Source organism: Podarcis tiliguerta (assembly GCF_965153285.1).
Source record: "Podarcis tiliguerta genome assembly, chromosome: 2".
Taxonomy (NCBI): Eukaryota; Metazoa; Chordata; class Lepidosauria; order Squamata; family Lacertidae; genus Podarcis; species Podarcis tiliguerta.
Window position 1 is genome coordinate 93,897,664 of NC_139535.1, and position 21,545 is coordinate 93,919,208.

Genomic DNA, 21,545 nt, shown 5'->3' on the forward strand with positions numbered 1-21,545 from the left:
GAAAGGTTGGTTTTCTTTTTTTAATTAAAATGAAATCAAGAGTCGTCAACGAGCCTCTGATCCGCAAGAAGCAAGGAACTTGAGATGTAAACATGAGTCAATAATGTTATGATAGTTCCCTCTTTGAAAACCACCAGAAACCTCAGGCCTACTTTAATAAACATTAGTTTGCCCTGAAGTGGGTAATGCACACAAGCTACTTTGCTCATCATCATGTAGCATTTTCTATTAGCATTTCATAGCATTCTATATATTTATGCACTTATGAATGAGTTAGATTTAATGCAAAGGGCGGCTGTCTCCATAGATCTTTTTTTGCTTTTCATGTCTCATGAATGGGTTTAAAAACACATCTTAAACATCTCAGATTCCGCTTGTCTGCTGCAATCCTTTGAGAGTGGAGGGAGGCTGTGCCATCCTAGTTCTCAGCACATGGGCACCCTCTGGTGGCAAGAGCTACATAAACCTCCATGTCACTACATGGAGGAAGAGCGTATTCTATATTCTATCAAGGGCCAAAAAGGGTTCCCCTGCTTCCTTATATTGTAAAATGGTTGTTATCACTGACGGCTTCGTTTGCCAGGAACTATGTAGGAACAGGCCAGGTCACTTCCTCTTGAGCATAGTTGCCAAGGAAGTTGTCAAGATTTAGGAAACAGAAAGCAGCTGAGAATCCAGAGCACACTACTTACAGAGGAAGGCAGTTCTCAAAAAACACAAGTGACTGAGGAAGGAAGCAAAAGGCAAATAAGTATATTGAGAAGCAATATTTGTCATTAACTGCTAAAGATTCAGCAGAACCCCCATTGCTCAGTCAGTGACTGCTTCCAGTTTTATAGAGCAGCATAAAGAAGGGAGTCCTTCTCACCCATGTTTGCAGAGGCTTACATTTTTCATTAGTCTTCAGGAAGAAATCTGTATATCGTCCACTAAAGAGTAGAGTCTTGTTCATTCCACGCAGTTAAACCTTCAAGAGAGCCAACTCCTTTTAAGTGATGTATGATGAACATTATTTTTGTGCTTCCCTTCCCACAAAGGAGAGAGAATTAAGGTACTTTATTAACCCCATTTCACAGTTGTAAGAAGTGAGACTTGGGCAAGAACAGATGTCTTACTCAAGGTCAGTCAGACCATGGCAGAGCCAGGAATTTAAATCCTACCTCCTTTATTTAGCATTCTGTTCACAAGGCAGTTAAATGTTGAACACTTTGTTTTACTTTGATTCTGGGAAGATGTGAGAGCAGAATAGCTCCATACCTCCATGGAGCCCCACAAAGAGACATTACAGTAGTTGATCCAAAAACCTATAAAAGCATCAGTCATAGGCAGCTTAGTTTCCCCCAGGACATTGTGATTACCCACCGGTCCGTCTAGTCTAAAGTCAGACTCATCTACCTGACAACTTCCTCCAGACACTAAGTAAACAAAGGTGCCATGCCATACAAGCAAGGAGAAAAACCCACATATTGTGTATGTGTGGTCTGCAGATTATGTTGCTGCTGAAACAGTGTTAAGATTCTTGTGCTAAAATGTAAGTATGAATGACTGAGAAACTGGCAGCTTAAGCATCTCTTCCTAGAGTGCTGCCTGCTTAAGATGAAAAGGCATCATCCATCTCAAGCCTGCTGGGTTTATCTTGTCATACGGACCATAAACAGGATGACAAACGCAAAATGCTTTAGAGGTGCTTATAATCTAAACTGCCGCCTTTTTTGCTTGCTCTGAATCTGTAGCACCCCTCCAAGTTGCCAAGGAAGCTGAAGAAACAATAAGTTTGTATGTCCAGATATAAATATGCAGTGTCCGTTTTGCTGCCATTCTCTCCCTCCCACCCTGCGCCCCTATTGCTTGCAGTAAGAGCAAACGAAGGGCCCAAGGGCAGCCCCCAGGTTCCATACTTGCACAGGTGTTTTGGCAGCCGGCAATTCCAGCCACAAGAAACATTAAAGTGGGCCTGGGCATGGCCACTGGATGAAGGGAATGAAGACAATGATAATTAGGAAGATGCTTTCAGAGCATATACCTTGATCATACTCATAGAGTTGGAAAGAGACTGGGGGGGTCATGCAATCCAACCCCCTGATAAAATCAGGATCTGCAATGTGATGTGCAGCAACAGCACCTCTAGCAGGTGACGATCCAAGGCGGGCAAGAGAAGTAGCTTCCCTTTTTTTTGTCTTACAAGACCCTTAATAGGTGCTTGTGTTTATAGCACTAGGTAGAATGTTTGTGCTGCTGTTATGTCTTGATGTCCCAGCTGCAGGCACTCTTGGAGGATACTGATTATCTCTAGACACATTCCAGTCTGGACTCAGGCCTGTTATGGGGACTGAATCTTCCTTGGCTGCCCTGATGGATCTTTATCAGGAGAGGGGCATGGGATGTACCACCCTGCAACTTCTGCATGATCTCTCATTGACTTTCAATACCATTTGCTGTTTATATAGAGTTGTATATAGACCTTGGTTGGATAAAGCTAATAGTTTTTATTATATGATTTTATTATTTTGCTGTACCCCGCTTCAAAAACTTACTCAGTACAAAGCATTATAGAAATGCATTAAATTAAGAAATAAATGTCCCCCTGCTTTATGGTGCTACTGCCCTTACGGTGGCAGTTAGTATCTAAGGGAGTGCTACATGTTTTTGCTGTTAAAAGATTAAAAAATGCAAGAGTTTGCTTTTATCTTTTGACTAGATATCTGGTCTTTTTGTGGGGCTGGGTACTTTTCATAGTACTTCCCTTTCAGAAGATTGGTGCATTAGTCGTTATTTGGGTTCTGTTTTGTTATCCTATAAAAGGCCCTGGTGGAAGTCATAGTGAGGTTGGCAGGAAGAATCAAATGCTGCCTTGTTGGGTTAAGGAAGAGACTGCTATGAATCCTAAATTGTTTCAGAGCCATTTGTCATCGCAGCCCAACCTCCTTATAAAGGAGCCCAGGTGCAGAAACCAGAGAAAAAACACATGTTGCATTGGATTTTGTTGATTAGAAACAAGAGGTCGTATCACTGCAACAAATTCATTTGAGTATTTCCATGCCTAATGCAATTTACTGCTTATCTCTATGTTAAAAAAGCAAAACAAAACAAAAACCTTATGGCTATATTGGAGAGGAATGGTCTTTTTCTTCCCTGGGTACAAAAACAGGGGGACAGATAATTACTAAAACACTTTCCCCTCACTTTTGTGTATCATACAAGCAGTTTGTGACTCCTGTGAATAAAACATTTCAAATGAAACCAGCTAGAAACCACTGTTGAAGGCTGCCGCCGCCACCACCCTGCACCCTGCTATATTTTTTCCTCAAAACCTGCCACTTCCCAAAGTCCACAGTACCTACCACATTCTAACATTGATGCACAGTGCACTCGTTGTGTTGGATTGCTCTGCTTGACCGGAAGATTTCATTCCCACAATGTTCTGACTTATTTCATCTGTCCGCATGTACCAAGATATAAATTTGTATGGCACACCTTTTTCTTTCCTCAGGAGCAGGGATGGTGGTGGACTGGGAACAGGAAACTGGTCTTCTCATGACTTCTGGAGATGTACGGATTATAAGAATCTGGGATACAGACCGAGAAATGAAAGTTCAGGTAAGCACAATATATATTGCTTATGGATCTGGTATTTAAGCAATCCGAAACAGAGAAATGTCTTGTGCTGCTAATTTCGCCACTCAAAAGGCTACTTGTTAATGAGATAATTCCTGAACTCAATACAGAAGGTGTCTGTAGAAATGCTTCTCCATGGATGTCAAAAAGTTTATGTGGGGTGGAATGTGGGACCAGGGTTACTTACAAATGGGGTGAATCATGCCTGTGTACCTGTGATACATTTTGTTTACAAAGCATGCTGAAGTACCAGATACCTTGCATAGATGAAATGCTTGGTGCACCTCAAGCACTTTCAGCCTAAGCCTTGAAACATCATTTCCTGTGAACATCTGGACCATGGGGACAAATCTGTTTTCCTAACGCCATCTGAAAGGATGCGGGTGGCGCTGTGGTCTAAACCACAGAGCCTAGGGCTTGTGGATCAGAAGGTCGGTGGTTAGAATGCCCACAACGGGGTGAGCTCCCGTTGCTCGGTCCCTGCTCCTGCCAACCTAGCAGTTTGAAAGCACATCAAAGTGCAAGTAGATAAATAGGTACCGCTCCAGCAGGAAGGTAAATGGCATTTCTGTACGCTGCTCTGGTTTGCCAGAAGCGGCTTAGTCATGCTGGCCACATGACCTGGAAGCTGTACACCGGCTCCCTTGGCCAGTAAAGTGAGATGAGCGCCACAACCCCAGAGTGACAGGACCTAACAGTCAGGGGTCCCTTTAACTTTACCTTTAAGGCCATCTGACATTCACATATGAGGAACACTGAAACTAGTTCCAAGGACAATCTAAAGCGAATCCCTTTTAGAGTACTGAAGGAAATACATGCAGAATACATAGCTCAAGAAAGTCAACCAGCCCTAAAACTACAGATCATGCATTATGTGATCAAGGAATTTAACAATGTAGGAAATGTTACAAAGACCCATTAGTCATTTACACAGGCACAATGCAAAATTGCATTCTCTCTTACATATATGTGCACATTCCGGTTTTTTTCTAGCAAAAAACCAACACTGTGCACATGACAGATAAAAGAAGCAAAGATGCACTAATACCATCTCTCATGCAGACACAGACAAGAAGCATACAGACAAGCACTTTCTCTCATGTATGCATTCACACACATGCACACAATGACAGAGGAAGCTGGCCCTGATTGGCTGTTGCTGGCTGTAGCTTTTCTTTGAGCTGTTATTCCTCCTCTCCCTTGGCAGTGGTAAGCTCCCATCCTTTTCTTCACATGCATCTCTAACCATGATCCAAGGAAACTTTAGGAGTGCAGGCAGCTGACACATCCCACAGTGGAACAACAAGCCAGCCAAGCTTTTTCCTGACTGTCATTCACTGCCAGGACTAAGAAGATCCAGCTTACAATGGCAGAGGCTGAGTGACAGCAAATTTAAATTCACTATACTGAATGCACAGAGCAGTGTCTGGGCCAACCCTGGGCCAACCCTGTCTATGTGTGCTAGAAACTGACTAGCTGGCAAGCCTAAAAGTCCCTTATAACATCTATCTGCCTTTGGCAGCCCCCCAAACGCCACCTAAAGTCACCTACTACACTTCACATCATGACAGAGCTGGCCTTGTTCCTCCTATTCTATAGGCATGGAGACTGAGAAAGGAACAGAGCAGTTTTAGCCGCCTTGTTGCTTGAGCTATTGTGCCACTCACCTTAGCAAAAAACCATGTACATTCACATCAGTTGCCATTAAATCAAGCCACCTCTTCAGCCACATAATGAGAGGTAACATCTCTGTCTAAGCTGCTGTGGGAAATAAAGTCTAGTCTACAAATCTTTTGGAAATTAATTACCTCTGGATGAACATTAATTATGGCACTTTGACCCAGCAATGCAGCACAACTAAGCCTATGCTAATCTTAATTATTTTCAAATATTATTTTATCTGTGCAAATTAGAGAACATCAGAAATCAGCAGGGTGAAAATATTTTAAATTAGAATGATTAATGATTGTACGGAGAGCATCTTAAAGGCATTTTATTTCTTAAACAGTGCAAATTGGTTTTTGCAGTGATTCGGGGGATCAAGACTTAATCATACTGCAAAACCCAGAGCAGCAGACACATAGTAGTCATATTCAGAAATGCCACTGCCCATTATTTGAGCCACTGAGTATATGTTGGGTACTAGGTTGGTAGGTGATGGTGAGAATCATCATAGATTAAGGGTGGGTGCATGGGCTTATATACTTGAAACAGATGTGGGGGGCAATTTTAGAATAGTTTGTTACTAGTTTAATGGTTTCCTTGCAGAAAGAGAGAATTTGGAATGACACTTCTATTGATTCAACAGCTGTGATGATTTAGCACAGTTGGTACAATAAAATCTCAACTGAACTAGTCTGCATCCCAGGAGTGGATGACTTTTTTTGGCACAAGGTCTGCATTCACTCTTGACCCAACCCTCCTAAAACTGCAAGGCAGCAGCAGGTGCAGCTAGACCACACTCCCATGTGTGATGCTGTCTTCACAGCAAGGCCATGCCCCCTCCCCGTCCATTAAATGATTGACCTGATCACCAGGGTGGACACAGTTTGCATCTCCATCAGGGAACTGGACTGGGGGATGGGGAGAAGCTTAAACCTATCTGTTTGCCCCAGCACTGTGTTTAATTTGACCCTCCCCCTTCTTTTTGCTGCCAAGGACTTGGGAGAGTGCTTGGGGGTTAGCTACTGCTGCCATAGCTTATCTGGGTTATTAGATATCTGCCAAGAATGGTGGTCTGCAGCAAGCAGGCACCAACTAAGCCAAGCTAAGGGTTCAAACAGGAAATCAAATTGGCACATGGGTAAGCAGGGATGAGCACTATGAAAGCAGTGCATCTGTGCATTGGGTTTCTCATGCTGCGGAGCCAGGGTAGTCTTGGAAGCTTCTTGGGACTAGAGGGAATCCTCTTGGCCTATTGAGACATCCAATCCTTACCGATACCGGCTGTTAGTGCAAATAACAGGTCAAATCTGAACACTTTCTCATTTGGCAGGTTACCACAATGAGAAAGATGCCTGGGTCCACTTGCCAGACTTCTAGTTCAAGGCTTCACTCCACTAATTGGATGGAACACTAATTTGCATATGAGCTTCATGGTAGAAAATTCACTCACTTCCCCCAAGTGTCATCACGTTCCAAATTGACAAGTTACCTGAATAGCTGCCAAGATGCTGTTTACATATTACTAAACTCAGTTGTTGGATGGAGCTGGAATTCTACATGCAACATTAGGTGCAGAAAAGATCTTGTTGGCAAACAGATTGCAGAAATACTCCCGCTGCCGCTGAAGGCAAAATTGCTTTCCTTTGCAACCTGAAACTTCACTCAGTAATGTCAGTCAACTGGAACTATTTGTTCCTTAAGCACCTTTTATCCACAGATTCTGCTATTTGCCTGTGGCATGCTGTGGATGGAACTCTAATCTGGATTATAGTCTGATTTGAAAGAATTTAATAGACACCATTGTGGCCCTTTCTCAACCCTCTGCAAGTCTACAAGAGAGTTGATTTGGAGACACAAAAGTATCTTAACTTGCAGAGCCTCTATGCAGCTACAGTTCCATTTCAGTCTAGGATTGCCAGATTTTTATCTCCAGTAAACTGTTAATCTAATATTTTTTTATGAAGCAAATGCAAAAAATAACATCAAGAGAAGGCGGATAGGCTCACAGGAGCAAAAATAGGAAGGAGGTGTGAAATTAGCTAACATAATTTTGCAGAGCCAGTTCTGATTATTATGCTAGTTTGAAAATGTTGCTCAATTTTTTGGTTGCTTAATTGAAACTGTTTTTCTTTTTCACAGCTGCACTCTTATTATTCCACGCAGTTCTGTTATGCGTAGCACATAAAGAGGAAAGGGCTATAGCCTTAGAATAACGTTGTCGGGTGTCTTTCCAACAATATACCAGCATTGCTCTTTGTGTTTATTATTTTCCAGAGTTGTTCTTTCATAAAGTACACTGCCCTTGGTTTCTGTTCTTACCATTTTTCTGCAGAGCATGAACACATGCAGCATAGAATCTTGTTGCAGCCTGTCAGGACTCCAGGTTTCTATTTCACCCTTGACCATGGGCATGCAATGTTTCATCTTGCACAGTTTACTTTCCATAAAAATATGAGGGAGAATTCCTGACTCCAAAGAGATTATAAAGGGCTCTAAACCTTTTTGCTGCAAGGCTTGGGGAGCAGCAGCGTGTCAAAGTGGAACAGCTTCCATCATTTAAAAGGAAACACTTTTTGGTAACATCTTTCTCCCAGAGGAAATGCAGGGCTTTAGAGTTCACGGCAGGCTATGTACTTTTATAATCACCCTTAAAAAGCTGCACAGAAAAATGTGAAGTAGAAAGGCTAGTTGCATTTGCAGTTCTCTTTGTAGTTCTGCCACTTTTAGTAATTCACCTTTGCTATTTGACTGGGTGCATAAGAAGTGTCTCCTTCTCACCAGGCCTTCTTCCTTCTCAGTGCTTTCTGCTCTTAAATATATATTTAATCTGCTTTTGTGGCATTTGTGGCCTGATCTAATGCCCAATAAACAGCTATTGCCCTGCAGAGTTCTTCCTTTAATAGGTACTTCTTTAGAAAGCAATGGCTGCCATAACATACCTCTCTTACATGCACTAGTTAGCTGCCAGGTGTATTTTCAGCTGGAGCAGATTTATTTCCCTCCAGGGAAATGGTGTGTGTTTGTTTAAACAGTACTCATCTATCCATCCTGCCCTTCAATGTAGTATTTATGGCTGGTCAGGGACAAATATGTTTTGCGGAGAAGAATCTCCTCCTGGACATTTATCTTAGCTAATTAATACTTTGTAATGTGGTTAATCAGGGCTTCCCTTCAAACTGAAGGGCTAAGATTACATGCTACTTGTTCCAGTGCAAAGGTTTGCTTTAGCGAGTAGACACATCAGGAAGTTGATGAACACTTGTTAAAAAGAAATGCATGACCCAATTTTCATATATACCAGTATGCATATAGGTGTAAAGTAGCCCAGATTACATTTTCCAAAACAAAGATTTAAACCATGGGTAGGCAAACTAAGGCCCGAGGGCCGGATCTGGCCCAATCGCCTTCTAAATCCAGCCCACGGACGGTCCAGGAATCAGCATGTTTGTACATGAGTAGAATGTGCCCTTTTATTTAAAATGCATCTCTGGGTTATTTGTGGGGGCTGCCTGATGGTTTTACACGAGTGGAATGTGTGCTTTTATTTAAAATGCATCTCTGGGTTATATGTTGGGCATAGGAATTGGTTCATTTTTTTCTTCAAAATATAGTCTGGCCCCCCACAAGGTCTGAGGGACAGTAGACCAGCCCCCTGCTGAAAAAGTGTGCTGACCCCTGATTTAAACCATGTGAAACAGACCTAAGACCTTTTTTTGTTAAAGTCAGTATTATCCAACATAGAAATTTTAATACATAGTAAGGCATAGACCCACACAAGTTCCTGAATCTCACCATGGAGATAATGCCGTTCTGATAATATTTATGACTTCCTCTTTGCTAGAAGAAAAGAACGAATTAGCCTGGGTGCTGCAGCTCAGAATAGGTGTCATTGATGTCTTCATTGCCCTGGTCCTGCACAGTCATGTTCTGTGCTTATTTTAAAAACTTCAGCCCTTTTCACTACCAGAAGTTTGTTTGTTTCCAGATGCAGTTTGTTCACCCCCAGTCTTAAGCCAAAATCTGAGCTTGCATGGTATAGCTGTCACAACCACCTTGTTACCATTGTTCAGCATCAGTGCTCATGTGTGGACCCCACTGCAAGGGTAACACTGGGCTATATATATGGCCAGTGCACTTAAAATCTCCCAGTCGTTTTAGCTTAGGCATGTGTTTTTCTCTCCTAGGATATTCCCACAGGGGCTGACAGCTGTGTCACCAGCCTGTCCTGTGACTCGCATCGTTCGCTCATTGTAGCGGGGCTTGGTGATGGTTCTGTTCGTGTTTATGACCGGCGGATGGCTCTGAGTGAATGGTAAGAGACTTATCTAATTTTTACAACTATCAAGTTGCATTCACTTTGCATTCAATACTACTATTCTTGCCGTTGTTTCAGTGCCTCCAAACACACTAGAGATCTGACTATTCTTGGAACCCCCATCCTATTTTTATTTTTATTATTTTTATTACTATTACAGCATGTGTGAAAATGTAATGTGAAAAGGATATTGGGTTGAATCCAGCTAAATTATTGTGTGCGTGCAAGTGCAGTGGAACTTCCTTTCCCTCTCCAGGTCCCATGCAGCCCTATTCTACTCCCAGGTGTGCTCCAGAGAGATTGGGGAATCCCTAGAGCAAATTTGGGGATCACATGGCATGGTAGGAGAGGAAGGGGAAGTTCCATTGCACTCACTGGAGTTGTTCTGTGCATGAAGTTCAACGTGGTTGAATGCAACCCATTGAATGCATCCATTTTTTCCAGGGAGTGCAGAGTGGGGGGTCGGGAGTCTATTTCTAATGTTTGGCCAATTTCCCTTGCACCACTGCAGAACTTCTCTTTTAAAAAAACTTTGTGATGGCATAGTGGAAATTGTGGTATATGAATCTTCTCTGGTAAGAGGCTCTTTCCCCATCGCATCCTGTCTTCTGGTTTGCAGCACCTTAAGAAGATGTCTTCCCATATTTTGTAGATTACATTAAACAAGGGGCACAATCTCTAGAACCTGTACATTATTGTCTAAATAGAATCATAGAATTGTAGAGTTGGAAAGAACCACGATAGTCATCTAGTCCAACCCCCTGCAATTGTGTGAAGCACGTCTATCATTTGATGGCTCTGTGGTTAAGCACTCATGATAATTTACCTCAATTCAAGGCTCCATGTGTCCTCTAGCACCAACGTTATTCAAAGCCTACCATAACCTTCTATCACCATTTGCTCAGGGATTACCTGTCGGACTCTATATTTCTCACCTACTCATTTCAAAAAAGCTATGACCTGGAAACAAATGCTATGAGGTGATGCAATTTTTATCAACTTGAGCTGCAAGAGAAATAACTTTTTACAGTTTTGTTTTTTAAAGAAGGGGAGAAGAATATTGCATTGATTTTTCTTCTTCCTGAAATACATACGTTGTAAAAGACATCAGAGCTAAATTTTTACTAAGACATTTACTTATTATGTCCTAAAGCAAAAACATGGTGTCATTCCCTCCTACCTTTTCTCCTCCCCTCTCATTTCCTCTTATGCTTTGTCTGACACCAGGGCACATGTTGGAACATGCAGTTGCAAAATATAATGCCCGTACTCAAAATCTCTGGTTCAAAGTCTTGCAACTTACCTAACTGGGAACCTAGCCACAGCAAGGAGATGATTTCCCTTTCACATTTATGGTTCATGAGTTGGTTTATGGCCTTTTCCCAGCTTTGTCTTACAAAGTTTCGCCTCTCTCTTGTAGCCGAGTGATGACCTATCGAGAGCACACTGCCTGGGTGGTGAAAGCGTATTTGCAGAAACATCCTGAAGGCAACATCATGAGTGTCAGGTAAAAGAAAACGAAATGAAAAGGAACAAGGGCCTCTGAATATTTATGCGACATTTTCCTGTCAAAACAGTATTTTGCCCTCTCTTGTTTAAAAATCTGTCTCTGGTATTTAAACAGTGATGAGATTTGAGCTCTTCACTTTGGCATTTCTACTCTGCAATTAATTCCTGCTCCCAAGATGGGAGAGCGGATGAACGGGTAACCTTGTTCCTTAGAGCAAGGGTTTTCAAACTTGGTCACAGCAAACTTCAGTCAGGAAAAACAATCTAATCCTCCTCAAATTAGATACATTCTTCTGATGATGATCAACCATTTCAGGTTGCGGCCCACCAGACTGGAAGACCTGAGTGTGGGAACTGCATAATATTGTAGGAGTGGTACCTCAAAGAAAGCAAAGCCCCACAAATTTAACGCTTGATGCAGTGCATAATGAGTCATTATATGTACACAAATGGAAGTGCAAAATTTACTCTGCTTCCTTTCTTACATGGCTTAATCCTGTGAGTGAGGGCACTGTGTTCTAAGTCAGCTTCTATTGACTTTTGGGAAGGGTCACCCATAAATTTGTGGCATTATCTTCTGAATGCTCAGCCTTCACTTTAAAGTTAAGGATCCTAAATAAGATCATGCCATGCTCTGGCTGGAGTTTGTGAGCTAAGTGGAGGCAGGTCCCCAGTGGAACCCACTGCAGCCTTAGTCCCACACACAATATCACCACACGTTTGGAAAGAGAGTCCAGAAAGCAAGGCTCAGGTCAAACCAAGGTCAGAGAAATCCAATCTGGATCCAAATGTAATCAAGGGTCAGCATTAATAAGCAGGAGTCTAGGGGTCAAAAACTGAAGAGATTCTTAAGAAAGCAAGGCAGGCAAAGGAGTTGGGTCTGGGAGGAGGGAGCTGGCTGGCTTGTGTTGTTTCCAGTAACTAGCAGAGCAAGTGAAGCTCGATATACAGTGGTACCTCTAGTTACGAACTTAATTCGTTCTGCAGGTCCATTCTTATCCTGAATCTGTTCTTAACTAGAGGTGTGCTTTCACTAAAGGGGCCTCTTGCTGCCGCTGCGCTGCCAGCACACGATTTCCATTCTCACTCTGGGGCAAAGTTCTCAACTCAAGGTAATTCTTCCAGGTTAGCGGAGTTTGTAACCTGAAGTGTTTGTAACCGGAGGTGTTTGTAACTCGAGGTACCACTGTATAGCCTAGTGTCTCAGGCCAGGCCCAATACCAGTTCAGGTGCTCTAAGAGCCTTTATTGTTGAGGAAGGTTGTTACTCAGAAAGAGCCCTTTATGCAAGAGTTCTGTTGCCACATTGACTCTCAGGCATGGACTCCAATGTTGACCAGCTGCCAGGGCTTGGACCTTCTGGTGCTGGTGTTTCCAAAGAACTAGGCGATGATTCAACCTCCCTCACTTGAGTTAGCCAAGGTGGATCAGGAATCCACTCCAAGGAATCTTCTAATACATCCCTTGGAGGCCCCTTCACAGACCTCAGGGCCCTGGCATTATGGGGCTTTGTCTACTCACTTAGGTCATTGATCATTGGAAGGTCTAGATGGGGACCAAGGTGGGATCAGGGCCTGGCATGACAGGTAACAACACTGGAGACAGGGATCCTAATCTTAAACAGAAATACTTATCTGATAGCTGTAAAGTAAAAGGTAGGAAGTAACTGGCTAGAGCAAGACTTGCTACTGAGACAAAATGCTTAAAAAACACCAAGGGATAGATTGTATTGCATGTTCTGGGCTTATTGCTATGCAGAATTATTTCCCCATCTAGCAATTTTCTGTGCATAAATCCATTTCTCATGCTTCATAAATATGGTGGAGGAGCACTGTGTTTATTTATTACCCCATTCAAAGGACAGCAGACTATAATTTACTACCACTAAGTCATAGTTTGTTTCCAGAGAACTTCTTCCTTGTATACAGAATTGAAAGAAAATATAATGCTGTAAGAGGTAATGCTTTTCCACCCCCAAAGAAGGGGCAGCAAATGTTATAACTTCTGTTTTTCCTGGAAGCTGGTTGAAGTAGTTCCTCTTGCCAGATGAGAATCTATTTGACTCTGAATTTATTTTGGTAGGCCCCACCTGACATTAGATAATTATCTTATCTTTCAAACAAAGGGTGCTTCTCACAAGATTCAGAAAGGGATTGGAATTTTACCTGGAACTGGGCATGTTCCACATCAATTAGATCAGCCTAGCAAGCCATATTGACTCTCAACAGCATGCAGTATGTAGTTTGATGTTTCAGCAAAAGATTATGCACTTCAGCTTTAGATTAATTCAGCTTGCACAGCCTAAAGAACCATGATTCAACGACCTTACTAAAGCCAAGACCTGGGTCAGTTTGTGCCTGGATATGAGAGCAGCTAGGAACTTATGTAGTACAATGCTTTGAGCATTGATTAATTATAAATTAACTAATAAACTAACATGGAAGGCAGTAGTCTATTGTAAGATAGCTGTTCAGCAGACAGAGTATTGGCTAGGTTGAAGTAACTGGCCTTCACAGCACTAGCCTATTTGAATCACCCTCTTGCAGTGGGTGCATATGTAAAATGTGATCCTTTCTAGTCATACATCAGGCACACTCCATGATTCTGTTCAAGAGTGAGTGGCATACTTACTATAAGGCTTGTACTTCACAGTGGGTGATAAACATTTATACTGAAACACTAACACTAAGAACCCAAAGAACATCTGTAGGGAATAGGATCATGAAAGGTGTTCTTTAGAAGGCCAGCAGAAGCTTGACAAATGATTTATGTACCAGGAAACGGAGAGATGAAGGATTGCGGATAAAAGTCTAAACTCTGTACTTCTCACAACAAAAGCAGCTCTCTGAAGGTCAGTTCTAACTTTGGGGTCTTGATTTGCATAGCATGGGCACCTTACAGATGTTGGCTTGGGTTCATCTTTTTGTTGCTTAAGGACACCCTTTCCTCCTTCTTGCATGTACCTCTGTTCCTGAAGGACTGGAAAAAAGATGCTTATGTACTCTTCCCCTTTCTGTGGTTAGAACAGTTCCAGGATGTTTCTAGTAATAGTAGCCCTCTGAGGTCGAGCAAGTTTCTCATCACTAAAATAAAATGTAGCAGTAGGCACAGGTATTCCATCCAACATCTCAGCCTCAGGCACTGCTGTGGTCAGAACTCATTGAAGAAGCTGAAGGATGAATCATGGTGCTGTCTCATCCTGTTTAATCCTTTTGAGAAGTTGGTTGCGTTTCCTCGATTACTTCAGCACACAGGCAGCTTCGTTAAACTCAACTGTTGGGATTCTACATTACTGATGTGCGCACTGATTATGCTGGCACACTCAGGATCTGCTATTAGATTTTCTCCATGGTCTGGCTTAAATCCGTCCTGATTTAGTTGTTCTTACTTCCTTTGTCCCAATGCAAAAGGCATATGCAGCACACCATAAGGCCTAATGGCATAGCACATGCTGATGGTGTCTCAGGTTAGCCTATTCAGTCCAAAGGATCCCAGGTAGCAAGTTTGTTAAAGCCTCTGCCTGAAGCCTTGGACAGCTGCTGCAGAAGCAATACTGTTAGGGCAGATAATATTAGGGTTGCTGAGCCAATCAAGTAGGAGACAATGGCCTAGTTTGTGTGTAATGCTAAGGCAAACCATGGCTGAGCATGAACAAGGAAACACATGGGCTCCCAGAGAGGAGGCTATAACCACATTGCTCCTCCTTGGTCATTTTGATGCTGCACTATGCTGAGCTAATCCATAGTATGGTTTAGTGTGTCATCCATACCCCAGGCTCATGGCTTAGCTCTCCCAGACAAACCACAAGCTATAACCAAGGTGTCTCCTATGGTTTAAACAACTCGTGATTGTCTGGGAGACCTAGACCAGGGAAGAGTCAACTGACCATCATCTCATCTCTGGAAGCCCATAGGTTTGCTTGTTCATGCTCAGCCATGGGTCAGCTTAGCATTGCATGTGAATGAGAATAATATTTAGCTGGGTCAACATATGAATGAGAGTAATATTAGGAGCAGCTGGACCAATCAAGAAAGAGCAGCAGCAATCTGCTACCCAAAAAATAAATACAGTTAATATCACTAAGTGCTCTGTCTCTGTCCCCTCAGCAAGTTTAACATCTTATTAATTGCATATTTTATACCCTGAAACGAACCTTTCACATTGTTTATTATTCCATTCATTACTTTTATATTGTTTCACTTACTTTTAATGCACACTAATGGATATAAAAGAAAATACAATAAAAGCAATTTTTATAAGATAAATAAAGGGCAGAAGGAATTAAGAACATGGAATAAATCATTTCATGATTAGATTTCACATACATTAATTTACAGTAAACCTGAAGACTTATTTTTAATCAAAATGTTTCCTTATGTGTTTTTGTGTGTGTGTTTTTTTAGAATGTTTCCTTATGTTGAGTAATAATTTAAAGCTTTGCCTCTCTTGGATATTTTAACCCTGGTTCTGCCCTCTCTAAGTGGTGCTGCAGATGCTTCCTGAGGATCCTGCCACATCTCTGACAGCTTAACACTAGGGAGTGACAGCTGGAGTGCTTTTCTCTGTAGTTCTTCATTTTGTAGCATTTGGTATTGACCTTTGGCTTTCCAGATCTGACTGTCTGTGGGGTATTAGTTTCTCTTCTGCACCCACAGCTTTTTTTGGAATCAGATCTTAGAACATGGTCTGTACTTTTCAGCTGTGCGTGTTGCAGATGGGCTGTAAACACTCAGCCTTCAAGTGGATCTTCACCAGTCTCCATTAGCTTTCACCAGCTCCATTAGCTGGAGGCATACAAGGAATCAAATATTGGTGCTTTCATCTTCAGTCTTTTTATTGCTGTGTCTTCGTTGCCGTTTTGTTTGGCAGTACAGCTGTAGAGTCTTCTCCTTGCACCAACAAGAAGTTTGTGCAACTTAAAGCCCTGCTCACTATTCTTTTTTTGTGCTATGTTTTCCTTTGCCTTTTTTTATACCGTCAGGCTCCACAGGCTGTAACCAGCCATGGGTTACACTATGAAGGCTATTAGGTCTTTAATTAAATTACAAGGTTCCAGAAACAAGAGAGATATAATGAACCCTAAATGAAGGGAAAGTTCTAAGAGAGACGGGGCATGCAGGTCAGATATTTGAAGTATCACAAGAGAGAGCGGAAGGATCTGAACTGCAGTAGGGAAGCCCCATGTTGAGTCCTCATTATGAAATGCTGCAGCTGGAGACTAAGGAAGTCATGTAGGGAAGATCAGCATGAGATAGACTATAGGGTTACCTAACGAGATCCAGACCCCAGTTACCTGAATGCTGCTTCTTAGCAGGCTCTGTTACATCCTCAGACCAGCAATTGTGGTGATGCAGGGAGTAGAGAATTAGTTATAACCAAAGTTTAAGGCCCTCCGACTAGATTTTTACACTTAAATAGCCATTCTCTGTAATCAAAATTATTTATTGAAGAAATTTTATAAACTGCATTATAAAAAGAAAAAGAAACCCTTAAGCATTGTACATAAAATAGTAAATTCCCAATAAAATACAGTCATTTGACTGAATTAGGATAACTTCAGCTGGTCAGGCTTTGGCTACAGTTTTCTCAGCAACATTTTCTCATTTGCCTTCCTTATTCTACTAGTTTTTCATTAATCTCTCTGCTCTGAAAACTACAGACAAGGACTGTAATTCCTTCAGTTTCTTAGCAGACCTGGTTTTATCCATCTCCCTTACATTTTGCCCAAATCCTCTGCTCAAGAAACAATCTGCTCAGTGAGTGGACCCCATGTTTCAACCTTGTTTTCCTCATAGAATCATCACTTGGACACACCTTACAGCATTTGAAGGACTGGGACGGAAGGCCAGTTTCATGAGCTATGAATCCATTATATTTATGACAAGACAGTAATCAAGCTGAAAGTTAGAAATTTCACTTCACCAATTATTGTGATCTTAACCATTCACTGATGCCACTATAAAGCATCTTGCCCAGTGTTAAAGGTCTTCAACCTGCCAAAAATTTGTCACAGGACCATTAGCCCAAAGTCACAGGATGTTTGCATATGGTTAAAGTAACCCTGTTGTCATTTACCTTGTTCCAGGGGAATACAAAGGGTCTTAAAGTCCAGAAATCAGTCAAACAGCAAAGCCAGACAGTGGTTTTCTAGTGGTATTTAATGCCAATGAGTTGAACAGGAGGAATAATGAATTGATTCATGTACACTGATTCCTTGTGTGTGAGTAACCTTATGTTTGCTTCTGCAGCATCTAGGGCTGCCTGAAACAGACTGCAGTGGGTGGCAAGTATGCTGGTTTTCACAAAGGGACATTGCTGGCAAATTGAGCATTGATACTAATACTCTCCTAATTTTAGACAGGTTCTGGGATAAGTAGATCTGCTCTCCTTGTTGGAGCAAACAGGTAATAGCCCCATGTTTTATCTCTTTGCAGTGTTAATGGAGATGTCCGTTTCTTTGACCCAAGGATGCCAGAATCAGTGAAGGTCCTGCAGATAGTAAAAGGACTGACAGCTCTGGACATCCACCCACAAGCCAACCTGTTTGCATGGTAAGTTCTAAATACTGCCTGCATACCACCCTGCTCCATTGTTAAACACTTGCATTTATTTTCCTTGGCATAAATAGTGTGGCTTATTTCACGTATTTGCAGCTGAGGTATTTCAATTCTTGTATGCTTCATTGAACCTGCAGCACATGGATTTCAATTATGGTGGGTGTTGCAGCTCACCGTATTATGTGGGTTTCCCTTCCTTAAGAGCAGAAAGTACACTATTTGGTAGGGACTTGCTGTCCAGTGTCAGCAGTTTGGTGCCTGGGGTTTTCTCTCAAGACCATCTCATAGTTATATTCTCCCTGCCTGCTGTTGTGTCTCCCATCCTGCCTCCCTAAATCTCCTACTGAGCATGTGAATTTTCGATTGTGCACCTGCTAATAGCTGAGATTGTGCTGAAGATTTCATGGCTTAAAGAAAATCCCATTTGCTGTTGTAAGCTTACTTGCTTCTTGCTCCACAAATGGCACAAGAGTAGAAAACCTTCATCTCTAGGACTTAACCACCAGTTGTTTAATGTCACCAATATCCTGTGTTCTCTGTTTCCCTCTGCAGTGGCTCTATGAATCAATTCACTGCAATCTACAATGGGAATGGTGAGCTGATCAACAATATCAAGTACTACGATGGATTCATGGGCCAGCGAGTGGGTGCCATCAGCTGCCTAGCCTTCCATCCACACTGGGTCAGTCTCGTTTCTAAACTGTAGAACATCTCAATTGTTACCCTTAATTTGTTCTGAATAGCTATCATGAAGATGACTTAGTGAAGCTGTTGAGAGGGGGACACACACAATATTTCCAAATTCAGAAAACTCAAATTCAGTGAGAAAATTCATTGAACTAGCCAGACAAGGAAAATGCATTTTTTTTCCTATTTACAATTTTCGTGTGTTTGCACAACCCTTGGAACTGTACCCTCATGTAAGTTGGAACTCAACTGTATTGGTGGATTTTCAATCCACTGGAAACAAACAGGGGAAATTAGTGGAGAAAGGATTTCCAGCATAACAAAAACTACTGGAAGTTGACTGTCACTGTAGAGGATGAAGCAGGTAGGTAAGAGCTTTTATGGCCACAACTCAATAAAACCATCCAACTTCGTAATACAAAATACAATAATTAAAATCAATACAAGCAACATAAATGTTGCCTAACAGAAGCAGAATAAAACAGATTAGTGCCTTAACTGTCAATGTTTTGCTGCTTTCTGAACCTCTCTGGGCTCAGAGCAAGTGGTAAGAGCTTTGGCCCATTATATCCAGCTTGAAGCTGAGAAAGAGGGTGAAGGGGCTTGCCTCTGTACTTAGGCTTCAGTGGCAGTCAGACAACCTGGTGTGACATCACAAAATTTTATGTGAACCTCCCTGAGACCTTCGGGTATAGGGCGGTATAGAAATTAAATAAATAATAATAATCAAGACTCTAACCCCTTCCCTCTTGAGTAAGGAGCAGGGCTGGTGGCGAGTATAAATTCTGACTAGCTTCAAAAGCCAATCAAAACCAGCAGAACCCTGCTATATATGCACTGATTTTATTTCCCCTCTCCTTTCCACAGCCTCACCTGGCAGTTGGAAGCAATGACTACTACATCTCTGTGTACTCGGTGGAGAAGCGAATCAGATAACAGTGTGTGTGGCTGCTCTGTCAAGAGCAGGACATCTTCTGGCAGGTGGGACCGTGTCTCACTCATGGTGTACATAGTGAAACTATCGACTTGAATGTTTAGTGTTGGCTGCTGCTGCTGTGCAACCCCCCCGTAACTTGAACACTTTTTTCCCTCCTGATTTAGCTACTGATGATTTTGAGTCAGAGGGGAGAGGAGAGAAGCAGCCTCTTGCTTTTCTTCCGAGCCAGAACCTTCAGGAGCAGCAGAAAAAGAGTATATATATTCTCACCGGGTTTCACCACCACTGCCCATGACTGCTTCTCTGGTTGCTTGGCGTTATGGCTCCTACAAACTAAGAGGATGATTCCTTCCTAGAACAGGGGTGGGTTTTCCTTTGAATCAGGAATTAATTCAGGACTCACCTAGTGTTCTACATACTCTACCTAGAACGTCTGTGGCTGCTACCTATTTTGTGCCAAGTGCTGGCCCTGGCAGTCGCATGCTAGCAGGCTGCCGGTCTTGGATAGTTCTGTGTGTATCTTACTATTCTATATGCCACCGGCCACCTTCTCTTGCATTTACTGTTCCACTGGTAAAAGACGAAAGGAAAGCCCTAAGGAAGAGAGAGTCTCTCGGTGCTGCTGAAAATACTACAGAGTTGGCTGCCACTACGGAAGGGAAAGCAGGAAACTTGCCCCCACTTCCTGGGTGTCTGTTGGGGAAATCGGAGTGACACATTTGAGAAGCTGCGTGACAGGACAGGAGACCTTCCCCTCTGATGTCCATTCAATCTATAAGTTGCTCCAGCCATCCTCTAACTCCTTTTGCTCACAGCAGAACCCCATAAGCACAAGAAATGGCCTGCTACCTCCTCATAGAGAGCAAGGAGTTCACTTATCATTGTACCACTGCCTTAAATCCTACCCCCACCTCCTGTTCTCCTTTTGCAAGAAGTGCTATTATTCAGCTTGGTAATGGATGCAGATATTGCAGCACACATACAGAACAGGCCTGTGCAGAGGGTCCCTCCTCCCATTCATCTCCCCCCCCCCCCACTTCAGGCACTTGCCCCCTAGACCGAACACAGGGGAAGCTATATGTATACCTGGCACCCTGTGATTGCATGCATGGTGTGCTGCCTGCAAGAGAACTACTGATGTTCCCGCTCTCTAGAGAATGCTGGTTCCATCTCACATGCCACCCATCTCCCATACAGTAAAGACTTCGGTCTCTTCAGTGTCCAGGGGAAGAGATTCCCAATTAAATGGCTGCCTGAGTAGGGACACAAAGACAAGAAGGCCCCTTTGCATTATGTTGTGCCAGCATTGTGCAGCTATTGGCACTGGCTCCAAAATCAGTTGTCTACAAAGCTGTGGAGAGGCATGGAATTCTGTCGTCGTCTTGCCAATAATTTTGTCGCTTGTGATAGCATTAAGAATAGAGATAGCATCCAATTCATCTTGCATTGTGGATGTCAGCTTTTCCTTGCTTGCAAAATCCATCTCCTGGCTCTCACTATGAAGCCTGCTATATGTTTTTTCCCCCTTCGTCCCCACCTTCTAGGCTGAGAGCCACCATGTAAGATACTAGGCAGAGGCCAAGGGAGGATTGCTCATATAGCTAGAAACCTATACTGAAAGCTGCCAAAATTAAATGATGGGAATAAACCCAAGAGGTGACTTGACACATTAGTTTGCTGATCCCCAGTGTCAGTTGTGCTGAGATGCCACAGCCTTGGCCCCATTGCCGTGCCTGTCCCTCTGTAAGTGGCAATGAACTCAGGGAAGGGCAGATAGTTGGTGGATTTTGCTAACAAGCATCAAGCCAGAGTCTGAAATCCATGTATAACTGACTTAACCTACGCAATTAAAAGCAAATGAGAATATGATGATGACGATTATTTTTTGTAATGTATATCCTATATATTTTGTTTCAAGAACAAGATCCCTTGTGCTTCCCCCCTCAGTTTGCACAGCCAGGACTATGGTTGTGGTGGTCTTTTTCTGTTTTAATCTGTCAGCTTCCATCCAAATTGGGGTGGGGGGGAGGGAGGGAGCTGTGTTTTTTTCACAGGTCTGATGTGGAGATCCAATCATGAAGTTTAACCAAGGCTCCAGAAAGTAATCTACCTATATGGTTCACTTATCTCTTTATTTATTTTCCAAAAGCAAAATTTAAAGGAAAAAAAGTATATATACATTTAATAATAAACCACCACAAGATTGTACTGTGAGAGTAAAACAATTAATGAAATAAATGGTTAATAAAATGTAAATGCCG

At 42.4% G+C, this 21,545-nt stretch overlaps 1 protein-coding gene across 2 annotated transcripts in view; it reads left to right on the top strand.

The window, feature by feature from the left end:
• RPTOR (regulatory associated protein of MTOR complex 1) overlaps positions 1 to 21,545 on the top strand; it is a 298,685-nt gene extending 277,140 nt beyond the window's left edge. For both annotated transcript variants that reach the window (XM_083427285.1, XM_083427286.1), the window contains 6 exons: positions 3,491 to 3,597; positions 9,465 to 9,592; positions 11,016 to 11,102; positions 17,538 to 17,654; positions 18,213 to 18,342; positions 19,215 to 21,545. In XM_083427285.1, the coding sequence (XP_083283411.1) occupies positions 3,491 to 3,597; positions 9,465 to 9,592; positions 11,016 to 11,102; positions 17,538 to 17,654; positions 18,213 to 18,342; positions 19,215 to 19,283 (638 nt within the window). In that variant the 3' untranslated portion in view covers positions 19,284 to 21,545. The remainder of the gene's footprint in view (positions 1 to 3,490; positions 3,598 to 9,464; positions 9,593 to 11,015; positions 11,103 to 17,537; positions 17,655 to 18,212; positions 18,343 to 19,214) is intronic.